Source organism: Pseudophryne corroboree, chromosome 11, assembly GCF_028390025.1.
Source record: "Pseudophryne corroboree isolate aPseCor3 chromosome 11, aPseCor3.hap2, whole genome shotgun sequence".
Lineage (NCBI taxonomy): Eukaryota > Metazoa > Chordata > Amphibia > Anura > Myobatrachidae > Pseudophryne > Pseudophryne corroboree.
Genome location: NC_086454.1, coordinates 51,050,726 through 51,063,755, shown reverse-complemented (window position 1 = coordinate 51,063,755; position 13,030 = coordinate 51,050,726). Strand labels below are relative to the sequence as shown.

Sequence of the window (13,030 nt, the reverse complement as noted above, 5' to 3'; positions counted from 1 at the left end):
AGCATCCACTAGGACGTTAGAGAAAATAAGATTTTACTCACCGGTAAATCTATTTCTCGTAGTCCGTAGTGGATGCTGGGCGCCCGTCCCAAGTGCGGACTTTCTGCAATACGTGTATATAGTTATTGCTTAATAAAGTGTTATGTTATGTTGGCATCCATTGGTTGATGCTCTGTTTGTTCATACTGTTAACTGGGTATAGTTATCACGAGTTGTACGGTGTGATTGGTGTGGCTGGTATGAGTCTTACCCTGGGTTCCAAAATCCTTTCCTTGTAATGTCAGCTCTTCCGGGCACAGTTTCCTTAACTGAGGTCTGGAGGAGGGGCATAGAGGGAGGAGCCAGTGCACACCAGTAGTACTAAATCTTTCTTAGAGTGCCCAGTCTCCTGCGGAGCCCGTCTATTCCCCATGGTCCTTACGGAGTCCCCAGCATCCACTACGGACTACGAGAAATAGATTTACCTGTGAGTAAAATCTTATTTTTAATCCTTTCTATATTGTGGAGATATGGGATCTGTTGTTCAAGCTGTGTGGGTGTTTTCTAGATAAGGGAGATTTTTTTCGTATTTAAAGCATCACACTTAATATTCACAATTAGCACTATTTGCCTCTTGCTGTCCCCGGTATCTCCTGCCCGTTGTTAGTTAGCGGTGCGCTTCACAGTGGACCTAATTTAGATCTGATCGCAGCAGCAAATTTGTTAGCTAATGGGCAAAGCCATGTGCACTGCAGGGGGGGCAGATGTAACATGCGCAGAGAGAGTTAGATTTGGGTGGGTTGAGTTCAAACTGAAATCTAAATTGCAGTGTAAAACTAAATCAGCCAGTATTGACCCTGCACAGAAACAATATAACCCACCCAAATCTAACTCTCTCTGCACATGTTATATCTGCCCCCCCTGCAGTGCACATGGTTTTGCCCATTAGCTAACAAATGTGCTGCTGCAATCAGGTCTGAATTAGGGCCCGCGTCTATTCGGTGATGGTGTATGTGTGCAGCAGTATCGCCAGGTAGCAGAAATTCTTCACCTTTCCCCCTCTTTTGTTGTATTTGGTGCACTGTGCTTAATATGTTGCAGAATAAAAGATCCTGTACCCATATGGGATCCGGTCTGAAGATCGACAGTGTCTAGGTCGACAATGTTTAGGTCGACCACTATAGGTCGACAGTCACTAGGTCGACATGGATGGAAGGTCGACAGGGTTTCTAGGTCAACATGTGCTAGGTCGACAGGTCTAAAGGTCAGCATGAGTTTTTCACATTTTTTTTTCTTTTTTTTGAATTTTTTCATACTTAACGATCCACGTGGACTACGATTGGAACGGTAAAGTGTGCCGAGCGAAGTCGCTCGCCATGCAAGGGGACGCGGTGCACTAATTTGGGATCCCGGTCACTCTACGAAGAAAACGACACCAAAAAAAATAAAAAAATCCTCCTGTCGACTTTTAGACCTGCCGACCTAGCACATGTCGACCTAGAAACCCTGTCGACCTTCCATCCATGTCGACCTAGTGACTCGACCTAAACATTGTCGACCTAGACACTGTCGATTTGATGAACCACACCCACCCATATATATGAATTTTTATGTGCTTTTGCAGCACTGAGCTGTACAAAGCTTTGATTCCTTAATGATATGCTTTATTATCCTTTATAAAGTGCCAGAACACAGCTCAGCGATTAGAGTGTATTCTTTGTACTAGTGGTGCGTAGAGGAAAATCTAATCTGTCCGTTTCTCCTATGTGTGTTTAGTATTCCGAGCAATAGAAGCTCCGGTAATGAGACGCTACAGTGCGGAACCTTTGAGCAGTTGGAATATTGGCCAAACAATTTTGATGACTTTGCTGTAAGTACTGATCCCACGCCTGCTTGTGCAGAAAACTGATTTGTTAGTTCTATGTGACTGATTTTCTCCTTCCCCCTGTGTCTCAGGCCGCCCTGGTAACTTTATGGGATGTAATGGTGGTGAATAACTGGCAAGTCTTCCTGGATGCTTTTTCCAGATACACAAACCCGTGAGTCCTTTCTGTCCCTTTTCTACAATGGTGATGATTATAGGGACTGCTGCTGTCCTGGGTCCAATTCCTGCCAGCTGATACCACGTAATGTTTTGGGAGGATGGCTGTACAGTCCTACGTTACAGTCTACATAAATAACGACAAGCACAGGCGATTTTTCAGAACTTAAATATTACTGAGTAACAAATCTGTGTACTTATAGAACAAGTTTACTGATCCATCCAGCGTTTCAGTGAGTGATACAAACTTTCATCAGCGCTGAAACAAATCAGGGTAAAATTTTTTGTTTTAGTTTTCGTATAGATACATTGGATGGATCGATTTAATGGTTCTATAGATAAATAGATTTTCTCTTACGTCCTAGAGGATGCTGGGGACTCCGTAAGGACCATGGGGATAGACGGGCTCCGCAGGAGACATGGGCACTTTAAGAAAGACTTTAGATCTGGTGTGCACTGGCTCCTCCCTCTATGCCCCTCCTCCAGACCTCAGTTTGATACTGTGCCCAGTGGAGACTGGGTGCTTTTCGGAGAGCTCTCCTGAGCTTTCTGACAGAAAGTATATTTGTTAGGTTTTTTTATTTTCAGGGAACCTGCTGGCAACAGACTCCCTGCATCGAGGGACTGAGGGGAGAGAAGCAGACCTACTTCTGTGAGTTTCAAGGCTCTGCTTCTTAGGCTACTGGACACCATTAGCTCCAGAGGGAGTCAGAAAACAGGTCTCACCCTGGAGTTCGTCCCGGAGCCGCGCCGCTGTCCTCCTCGCAGAGCCGGAAGATAGAAGCCGGGTGAGTATGAGAAGAAAAGAAGACTTCAGAGGCGGCAGAAGACTTCATGATCTTCACTGAGGTAACGCACAGCAGTGCAGCTGTGCGCCATTGCTCCCACACAGCACACACACGGCAGTCACTGTAAGGGTGCAGGGCGCAGGGGGGTCGCCCTGGGCAGCAATATAAACCTCCTTTCTGGCAAAAGAGATATATATACAGCTAGGCACTGTATCTATAAAGAGCCCCCGCCAGTTTTTATTATATTTAAGCGGGACAGAAGCCCGCCGCCGAGGGGGCGGGGCTTCTCCCTCAGCACTCACCAGCGCCATTTTCCCCACAGCACAGCTGAGAGGAAGCTCCCCGGACTCTCCCCTGCTTATCCACGGTGAAAGGGGGTTTCAGAGAAGAGGGATGGGGGGTCACATAATTGGCAGCTAATAATAGTATTACAGTGCTACTGGGTAAACACATTGGGGTAAATTTACTAAGGTGGGAGATTTTTAGAACTGGTGATGTTGCCCATAGCAACCAATCAGATTATATCTATTATCTGCTAGAAGCAGCTAGATAAATGGTAAGTAGAATCTGATTGGTTGCCATGGGCAGCATCACCAGGTCTAAAAATCTCCCACCTTAGTAAATTTACACCATTGTGTGTTTTTTCCTGGGGTATTGGCGCTGGGTGTGTGCTGGCATACTGTCTCTCCAAAGGGCCTTGTGGGGGAACTGTCTTCAGATAAGAGGATTCCCTGAGTGTGTGGTGTGTCGGTACGTGTGTGTCGACATGTCTGAGGTACAAGGCTCTTCTAAGGAGGAGATGGAGCAAATGTGTGTGTGTGGTGTCTCCGTCGGCAACGCCGACACCTGACTGGATATGTGGAATTAAGTGCTGAGGTAAATTTATTGCACAAAAGATTAGAGAACAGACAGGGAATCTACCCATGTCTGTCCCTATGTCGCAGGGACCTTCAGAGTCTCAAAACGCCCACTATCCAAAATAATAGACACTGATACCGACACGGAGTCTGACTCCAGTGTCGACTACGAGGATGCAAAGTTACAGCCAAAACTGGCGGAAAAGTATTCAATATATGATTATTGTAATAAAAGATGTTTTGCGTATCACTGATGACCCATCTGTCCCTGACACGAGGGTACACATGTTTAAGGGGAAGAAAGCTGAGATAACATTTCCCCCCTCTCATGAACCAAATGAATTGTGTGAAAAAGAGAGGGAATCTCCAGACAAGAAACTGCAGTTTCCCAAAAGAATTCTCATGGCGTATCCTTTCCCTGCTAGGACCAGGATACGATGGGAATCCTCCCCTTGGGTGGATAAGGCGTTGACACGTTTACTCAAAAGGTAGCGCTGACATACCAAGATACAGCTACCCTCAGGGATCCTGCAGATAGCATGCAGAAAAGTACTTTGAAGTCCATTTACACACATTCTGGTACACTACTCAGACCGGCGATTGTGTCGGCATGGGTTTATAGCGCTGTAGCAGCGTGGACAGATACCTTATCAGCGGAGATTGAAACCGTAGATAAGGATACCATGTTATTGACCCTAGGATATATATAAAAGATGCTGTCTTATATATAAGACATGCTCAAAGAGACATTGGTCTACTGGTTTCTAGAGTCAACTCTATGTCGATTTCTGCTAGACGTGTCCTGTGGAACATGCAATGGACAGGTGATGCCGACTAAAAGAGGCATATGGAGGTTTTACCTTACAAGGGTGAGGAATTGTGTGGAGAAGAGCTCTCGGACCTGGTCTCCATAGCTATAGCTGGTAAATCTGATCTTTTGCCTTATATTCCCTCACAGCCTAAGAAAGCACGACATTATCAAATGCAGTCCTTTCGGTCGCAGAAAAACAAGAAAGTACGAGGAGCGTCCTTTCTTACCAGAGGTAAGGGCGCAGGGCACAGCTAGTTCCCAGGAACAGAAGTCCTCCCCGGCCTCTACTAAATCCACCGCATGACGCTGGGGCTCCGCTAAGGAAGTCCGCCCCAGTGGGAGCACGTATTCGACTCTTCAGCCACATCTGAGTTCACTCACAGGTGGATCCCTGGGCAATAGAAATTGTTTCTCAGGGTTACAAGCTGGAATTCGAAGAGGTGCCTCCTCGCCGGTATTCCTTATCGGCCCTACCGGCTTCTCCCCCAGAAAGGGAGATGATATTAAATACAATTCACACATTGTATCTCCAACAGGTGGTGCTCAAGGTTCCCCTCCTTCAACAAGGAAGGGGATATTACTCAACCTTGGCTGTAGTCCCGAAACCGGACGGTTCGGTCAGACCTATTTTAAAATTAAAATCTCTGAACCTATACTTGAAAAGGTTCAAATTCAATGTGGAATCGCTCAGAGCGATCATCGCCAGCCTGGAAGGGGGGGATTTTATGGTGTATATAGACATAAAGGCTGCATACCTTCATGTTCCCATCTATCCACCCCATCAGGCGTACCTGAGAATTACGATACAGTATTGTCATTACCAATTTCAGGGTAATTGGCGGAAATGATGGTGCTCCTACGCAAGCAAGGAGTCACAATTATCCCATACTTGGACGATCTCCTAATAAGGGCGAGATCAAAAGAGCAGTTGTTGAACAGCGTGTCACTTTCGCTGAAGGTGTCACAGCAACTCGGCTGGATTCTCAATATCCCGAAGTCACAGTTGGTTCCTATGACTCGTCTGCCCTTCTTGGGTATGATTCTGAATACGGACCAGAAATGGGTTTGTCTTCCGATAGAGAAGGCCCAGGAACTAATGACTCTGATAAAAAACCTATTAAAGCCAAAACAGGTGTCAGTGCATCACTGCACTCGGGTCCTGGGAAAGATGGCGGCATCTTACGGGGCCATTCCCTTCGGCAGGTTCCATGCGAGGACTTTCCAATGGGATCTACGGGACAAGTGGTCCGGATCACATCTACAGATGCATCAGTTAATCACCCTGTCCCCTAGGGCCAGGGTGTCTCTCCTATGGTGGCTGCAGAGTGCTCACCTTCTGCAGGGTCGCAGGTTCGCCATCCAGGACTGGATTCTGGTAGCCACGGACGCGAGCCTCCGAGGTGGGGGAGCAGTCACACAGGGAAGAAACTTCCAAGGTCTTTGGGTCAAGTCAAAAAACTTGTATTCAAATCAACATCCTGGATATAATAAGAATAGTAAGAAAAAGAGGAGTGAGAACAATCCTCATTGTTCCAGATTGGCCACGAAGGACCTGGTATCCGGATCTGCAGGAAATGCTCACAGAAGATCCGTGGCCTCTTCCTCTAAGACAGGACCTGTTGCAACAGGGGCCTTGTCTATTCCAAGACTTACCGCGGCTGTGTTGGACGGCATGGCGGTTGAACGCCGGATCCTAGCGGATAAGGGTATTCCGGATGAGGTCATTCCTACGCTAATAAAGGCTAGGAAGGACATGACATCTAAACATTGTCACCGTATATGGCGAAAATATGTTTCTTGGTGTGAGGCCAGGAAAGCTCCTACGGAAGAATTCCATCTGGGCCGTTTTCCTTCACTTCCTGCAAACTGGAGTGAATTTCGGCCTAAAATTAGGATTTATTAAGGTTCAGATTTCGACCTTATCCATTTTCTTTCAAAAGGAATTGGCCTCTCTCCCTGAAGTACAAACTTTTGTGAAGGGAGTACTGCATATTCAGCCTCCTTTTGTACCTCCGGTGACGCCTTGGGACCTTAACGTGGTGTTAAGTTTCATTAAGTCACACTGGTTTGAACCACTTAAAACGGTGGAGTTGAAAAATCTCACTTGGCAGGTGGTCATGTTATTAGCCTTGGCTTCGGCTAGGCGAGTGTCGGAATTAGCGGCTTTATCACATAAAAGCCCATATCTGGTTTTCCATATGGATAGAGCGGAATTGCGGACCCGTCCTCAATTCCTGCCAAAAGTGGTTTCATCCTTTCATATGAACTATTGTGGTGCCTGCGGCTACGGGTGACTTGGAGGATCCCGAGTCCCTTGATGTGGTCAGGGCTTTGAAAATTTACGTGGCCAGGTCGGCTACAGTCAGAAAAACAGAAGCACTGTTTGTCATGTATGCAACCAACAAGATTGGTGCTCCTGTTTCAAAGTAGACTATTGCTCACTGGATCTGTAACACGATTCAGCAGGCGCATTCTACGGCGGGATTGCCGTTACCTAAATCGGTCAAGGCCCATTCCACTAGGAAGGTGGGCTCTTCTTGGGCGGCTGCCAGAGGGGTCTCGGCGCTACAGCTGTGCCGAGCTACTACTTGGTTGGGTTCAAACTCCTTTGCAAAGTTCTATAAGTTTGATACCATGGCTGAGGAGGACCTCCTGTTTGCTCAATCGGTGCTGCAGAGTCATCCGCACTCTCCCGCCCGTTTGGGAGCTTTGGTATAATCCCCATGGTCCTTACGGAGTCCCCAGCATCCTCTAGGACGTAAGAGAAAATAAGATTTTTTAACCTACCGGTAAATCTTTTTCTCGTAGTTCGTAGAGGATGCTGGGCGCCCGTCCCAAGTGCGGACTACTTCTGCAGGACTTGTATATAGTTATTGCTTAAATAAGGGTTATGTTATAGTCTCATCGGTCTTGGACTGATGCTATGTCGTTTTCATACTGTTAACTGGATAGTATATCACAAGTTATACGGTGTGATTGGTGTGGCTGGTATGAATCTTGCCCTTGGATTAACAAAATTCCTTTCCTCGTACTGTTCGTCTCCTCTGGGCACAGTTTCTCTAACTGAGGTCTGGAGGAGGGGCATAGAGGGAGGAGCCAGTGCACACCAGATCTAAAGTCTTTCTTAAAGTGCCCATGTCTCCAGCGGAACCCGTCTATCCCCATGGTCCTTACGGAGTCCCCAGCATCCTCTACGGACTACGAGAAAAAGATTTACCGGTAGGTTTAAAATCTTATTATATGTGTACATAATACCAGTGTTATTACAGGTTGAGTATCCCATATCCAAAATGCTTGGGACCAGAAATATTTTGGATATCGGATTTTTCCGTATTTTGGAATAATTGCATACCATATTGAGATATCATGGTGATGAGACCCAAGTCTAAGCACAGAATACATTTATGTTTCATATACACCTTATACATACAGCCTGAAGGTAATTTTAGCCAATATTTTTAATAACTTTGTTCATTAAACAACGTTTGTGTACATACAATTAATTTACGTTTCATATACACCTTATACACACAGCCTGAAGGTCATTTAATACAATATTTTTAATATTTTTTTGTATTAAACAAAGTTTGTGTACATTGAGCCATCAAAAAACAAAGGTTTCACTATCTCACTCAAAAAATTCCATATTTCGGAATATTCAGTATTTCGGAATATTTGGATATGGGATACTCAACCTTTATCATATTTTGTCTTATTTCTTGTGGTTGTTTTTTTTTAACCATCATCCTCTTCTATATTTGTGTATATTTTTAGATGGTCCAAGCTGTACTTTGTGGCGTGGTGGCTGGTCTCCTCTGTGGTCTGGGTGAATTTATTTGTAGCATTGATTCTTGAGGTAAGCCGGTGCTTCCACAGTGGCAGACGGCCTGCTCTCCTGTCAGCCGTCTGTGCACCGCCCAATTTACATGATAAATAGGGGGCTGGAGCTTTGCCAAAATCAACTTATAAATCAGGCATTTTTTCATGTCTATTTTTTGTCATACACACGTTCCACACGAGGCACATATTACTGACACTCAGAGCAGTGCACCTGTTCTTATAGATAGTCCTTCACTTTATAATTTATCTCTATGGGTGAATACGTCACACTGGGTAACGATGGGTCCTTATTCCTAGTGTATGAATACGTGGGAGCTGCCATACTGTTAGTTATCAGTGAGAGATGAGTGGTACGGTGACAAGATTATATAGGAGTATTAGTTGATTTGAATTCAGTTTTGCTGTAGCCCATAGCAACTAATCACTTTGTCACTGGTAGTTTTATACTTACATCCACTTTTCTGCACAATTACCTGTGCATTCGTTCTCATACATTTCCTTTAAATACTTAGGAACAGTTGTAGCACTTCCTTTGCCGAGTTCAGACGCTTTTGTACAAAACATTATTTTCCACCTGTGTTTCAGAACTTCATCCACAAATGGGATCGCAGTTACCGGCACTCGATTTCTGCAGCTCAGCAAGAAGAATACCACATGACCGTTCAACTTATGTTCAGGTGAGGGCCCTGGCGTGACCGTTACGTGTGTGTTCTGTGTGTGTTTGTCATCCATGCAATTTGAAAAGGGTTTAAAGTCTACTTGCGGCAATGGGGCTGATTCTGAATTGGGAGAAAAGCAAAACACGGCAAAAAATTTTGTACCATGGTAAAACCCTTCTGCACTGCTGGTAGAGCAGATGTAACATGTGCAGAGAGATTTAGATGTGAGCAGGTGGGTCCAAACTCCTATCTGAATTGCATTGTAAAATTAAAGCTGTCCAGCATTTGTGGGCTACATGCAAAAGCAGGTAGTATTTACCCTGCATGCAAAACAAATAAGTGTTTTTGCAACCTTTGTATTGCAACATGGTTTGTCCAGGTGCAAAGTAGAACCAGTACATAACCCACAAGGTCTTTTATGTCTTTCACCCTTTAGTGGTGCTGTGTTGGGCTGGTGCTATAGAAAGCAGAAGGGTCCCGGGCAGAGCAGCTCTGCACCAACGCTGGGTCAGGGCAGGAAACGCTGGTCCCGTCAAGGCTGTGGCATAATGTCCATGCAACGCGTTTTGGATGCTTTATAATCCTTCATCAGGATCGGATCTGATGAAGGATTATCAAGACTCCGAAACGCGTGGACCATTCATAATGTGTCTGAAAGAGAAAGTCATTGTATTTTGCAAATGCTTCTCATTTTGATTTCACAGTTTTATTAATAAACACAAGTATTTACTTGGAACCTGTCAAAAGGAATTAACATTTGCATATCAAGACATGCTGCAGATGTCTCAGCTCTGGGTGTAATGAATGCACACTGTTATTCTAAGTGGCTCTTTCCTTCTAGTCCCCCCATCTTTATACCACACATGTTGGCAGAGTTATGCCAGGTACACACTGGGGCCGCTGGCAGTTGGGGCGATTTCCCTTTGAGCCTGATTGCCGGTAGACACTACACGATTTAATGAACGACAGAACCCTATATCTTTACTTCCTTCATTAGCATACACCAAATCGCATGACAAATGGTCCGGTTGGCCATGCAGCACTGATGACTGGACAACGGTGCATGTGACCACGGTAGCACGCAAATCACCCGTACACACTATGTAGACGGTTTGTCATTACAAAACGGTAAATCGCCCCGATATCGGTGCAGTGTGTACCGGCTGTATACAGACACCGAGCGAGCGCTGCTATATTTACGTTGTGAGGGATTGGGTATATGAATATAGTAAAGGAACCTGGCATATTCAGGATCACCTTCGTCTACCCTCTCCCCTTCCCCCCCACCCACACTATTTACTGCTCTGTCCCTTTTTACCCCCCACCCCACTCTGCCCTGGCGTAAATTATGCTTCAACCAACAAATTGGATGCCTCATGCCATCTTTGGCCAACAGGGCCATTCTAGGTCTTCTTGTTTGCGCTTTAGGATTATTTAGAAGAACCAAAATAGTTTGCAACGCGTTTCTCCAATGTCAGAGCTAAAATGTGCAGAATGGGTGTAGTATGGCTGACCGGCGGTCTCCTGACCGCGGGTCAGCTTACCGACGCCGGGATCCCGGCAGCATACCGACGCCGGGATCCCGGCGGGGAGGGGCGAGTGCAGCAAGCCCCCTGCGGGCTCGCTGCGCTCGCCACGCTGCGGGCTCGGCGACCTGCGGTCGCCACGGGTTCTATTCCCACTCTATGGGTGTCGTGGACACCCACGAGTGGAAATAGTCCCTGTTGGTCGGCATGCCGACCATCGGGATACTGAGCCGGCGGGATGGTGGAGGATGTCATGTGACTGTCGGTCAGCAGACCGCCGGTCACATGAATACCACCCGTGCAGAATATTCCAGGAGATTGTAGCTAGTGTGCAGACATACATTATTTGTGACCTATTTACTGTGTCTTCAAACAGGGACTATTTGGAAGAACCAACAGATGAGGAGCTATTGGACCGGTTGCATCACCACCCTCACCTCCATCTCTCCAGATGACCCACACTTTGTAGAGACTATTTTAATCGGGAATTAATCACTAAGCTGCAATTCCAAAAAACAACTTGCTGCTTTTATATACATGAAAATTACTGCCTCAGTCTGAATCTGGCTACGCCATACATTACAGCATGAGGGCTATACCAGACTGCTAACCTCTAGAGGGGCTTATTACATGGGCACTTTATTATGTTACCTCAGAGGGCTGATTTTACCACAGTAACAGAGCGAGATAATTGTTCTCTGAACCGTTTTATACCCCTGGTTGTTGACTGATGGCTTCTTATTGGCTTCAATGTATAACATGGTAGCCTGTGACTTTACGGAGGCGCAAAGCTGCCGTGTCGCAATCCCTGGTCACAGGCTGAGTGGTAGTGCTGGCTCCCAGTGAAAAGAAATGCCGCGTTCTCATGAGTCCGGCCCAGAAAATAGCAGCCGTCCCTGTGCGTGTGTAGAGGACACGTTAAGGAAATTTTTAAAAAACATCCCTTAGTCCAGATTACTTTCAGATCTGGATAAATTATTTTGTCTGATGCAGTGAAACTGGGATTCCATTCGGATCAATTCTAAAGGCATTTATCAAGATTCAGCCTCACGATTCTGCGAACTGTGTTAGGACGCTGATTTCTCCAAGGGCAGAGTTCTATCTCCAAGAGCTAAAATGACAAACAATTGAGTGTTGTAATTTTAATAACAAATCACAGATTCAGTTAAATATATGGACAAAGCTTTTGTAAAATGATTGTATTTTTAGTTGACGGTGACATATGTTTTATAATGACTTATTACAGTGCATCAAGAATATTTAATATTTGTGACCAAGCGGAGGGCTTATTAACGCTCTGTTTTTTAGTTATTTTATTGTCTCTCACAAAATGACATAGAGTAATGCAGACTCACACGGACAGGTTGTCCTTTCAAGCACTTTAAACGGCTTGTTTGGTTTTGTTTTTTTAGGTTTTTTTTCTTATTTTTAAAGCACAAACTGCACATTTTAATACTGATGGGTGTGATTACATCGGAAGCCAACGAGGTAGTGCTAAAAGGGTTTTGTAATGTTATAACTTATTGCACAAAAGGATAGTTTTAGGTCTTATGCCCTCTCTCTTGCAGCACTGATGTCATTGCGACAGAATTTCATTATTTTTTGGGATAAATAAATATTTTCAACAAAGTAATCGGTTATCTCCTCCTATATGTATAAACTGGCAATGTTGCTGTATACATGATCTCTACATAAGTGCAAATTGGTACCAATGCAATATGAATAACGTGCTTTTAATCACTCACCATCGTTTCGGGGTTTTACCTGTTGAAGGGGATGAAACCTTGAAACGTTGATGAGTGATTAAAAGCACATTTTTCTCTTACGTCCTAGAGGATTCTGGGGTCCATATTAGTACCATGGGGTATAGACGGGTCCACCGGGAGCCATTGGCACTTTAAGAATTTAATAGTGTGGGCTGGCTCCTCCCTCTATGCCCCTCCCACCAGACTCAGATTAGAAAATGTGCCCGGCGGAGCCTGTCACAGCTAGGGGAGCTCTACTGAGTTCTCTTCGTAAAAGAGTTTTATTTCTTTCTTTCAGGATTTTTTGTTTTACAGGGAGGCTGTTGGCGACAGCCTCCCTGAAGCGTGGGACTGGGGGGGGGGGGGGGGGGTGCAGTGTCCGCCCCGCGGGGTCCTGAGCCACTGCTCCCGCTGACTGGACGTTAGCTCCGTGGGGTCCGATCGCGCCCTGCCACAGGGGAACGCTCGCACCAGCAGCCGGCCGCCACGCCCCCAGATGCTGAACATGGCGAGTTAGTCACTATCCCCCCTTGCAAGCGTGTGAAGAGGGCGGCTATTAGGGCGGGAGCGCAGCCTTGACCGCGCTCCTGGGCGGCTCAGTGTACCTTGGTGCGGCGCTGGGGGGAGCGTCCTGGGGCTGCTCTAGACCCCACACTGGTCATCTCCTGACGGGGTCTGCAGATCCGGGTCAGCCACTGTTCCTCCAGGCCAGTATCTCTTTACAGAGCGGGAAGCCGAGGCCATTGAAGGGGTCGGAGCTTCTCCTCAGAGCGGACCCAGCAGC

The 13,030-nt window shown here is 46.0% G+C and overlaps 1 protein-coding gene across 1 annotated transcript in view; it reads left to right on the top strand.

Moving 5' to 3' along the window:
• The window catches only part of TPCN2 (two pore segment channel 2), a 118,950-nt gene extending 106,816 nt beyond the window's left edge, over window positions 1–12,134 (top strand). The window contains exons 21-25 of the mRNA XM_063944225.1: window positions 1,756–1,849; window positions 1,936–2,018; window positions 8,251–8,332; window positions 8,902–8,993; window positions 10,878–12,134. Coding sequence (XP_063800295.1) covers window positions 1,756–1,849; window positions 1,936–2,018; window positions 8,251–8,332; window positions 8,902–8,993; window positions 10,878–10,956 — 430 coding nt within the window. The 3' untranslated portion in view covers window positions 10,957–12,134. The remainder of the gene's footprint in view (window positions 1–1,755; window positions 1,850–1,935; window positions 2,019–8,250; window positions 8,333–8,901; window positions 8,994–10,877) is intronic.
• Window positions 12,135–13,030: the final 896 nt, after the last annotated feature.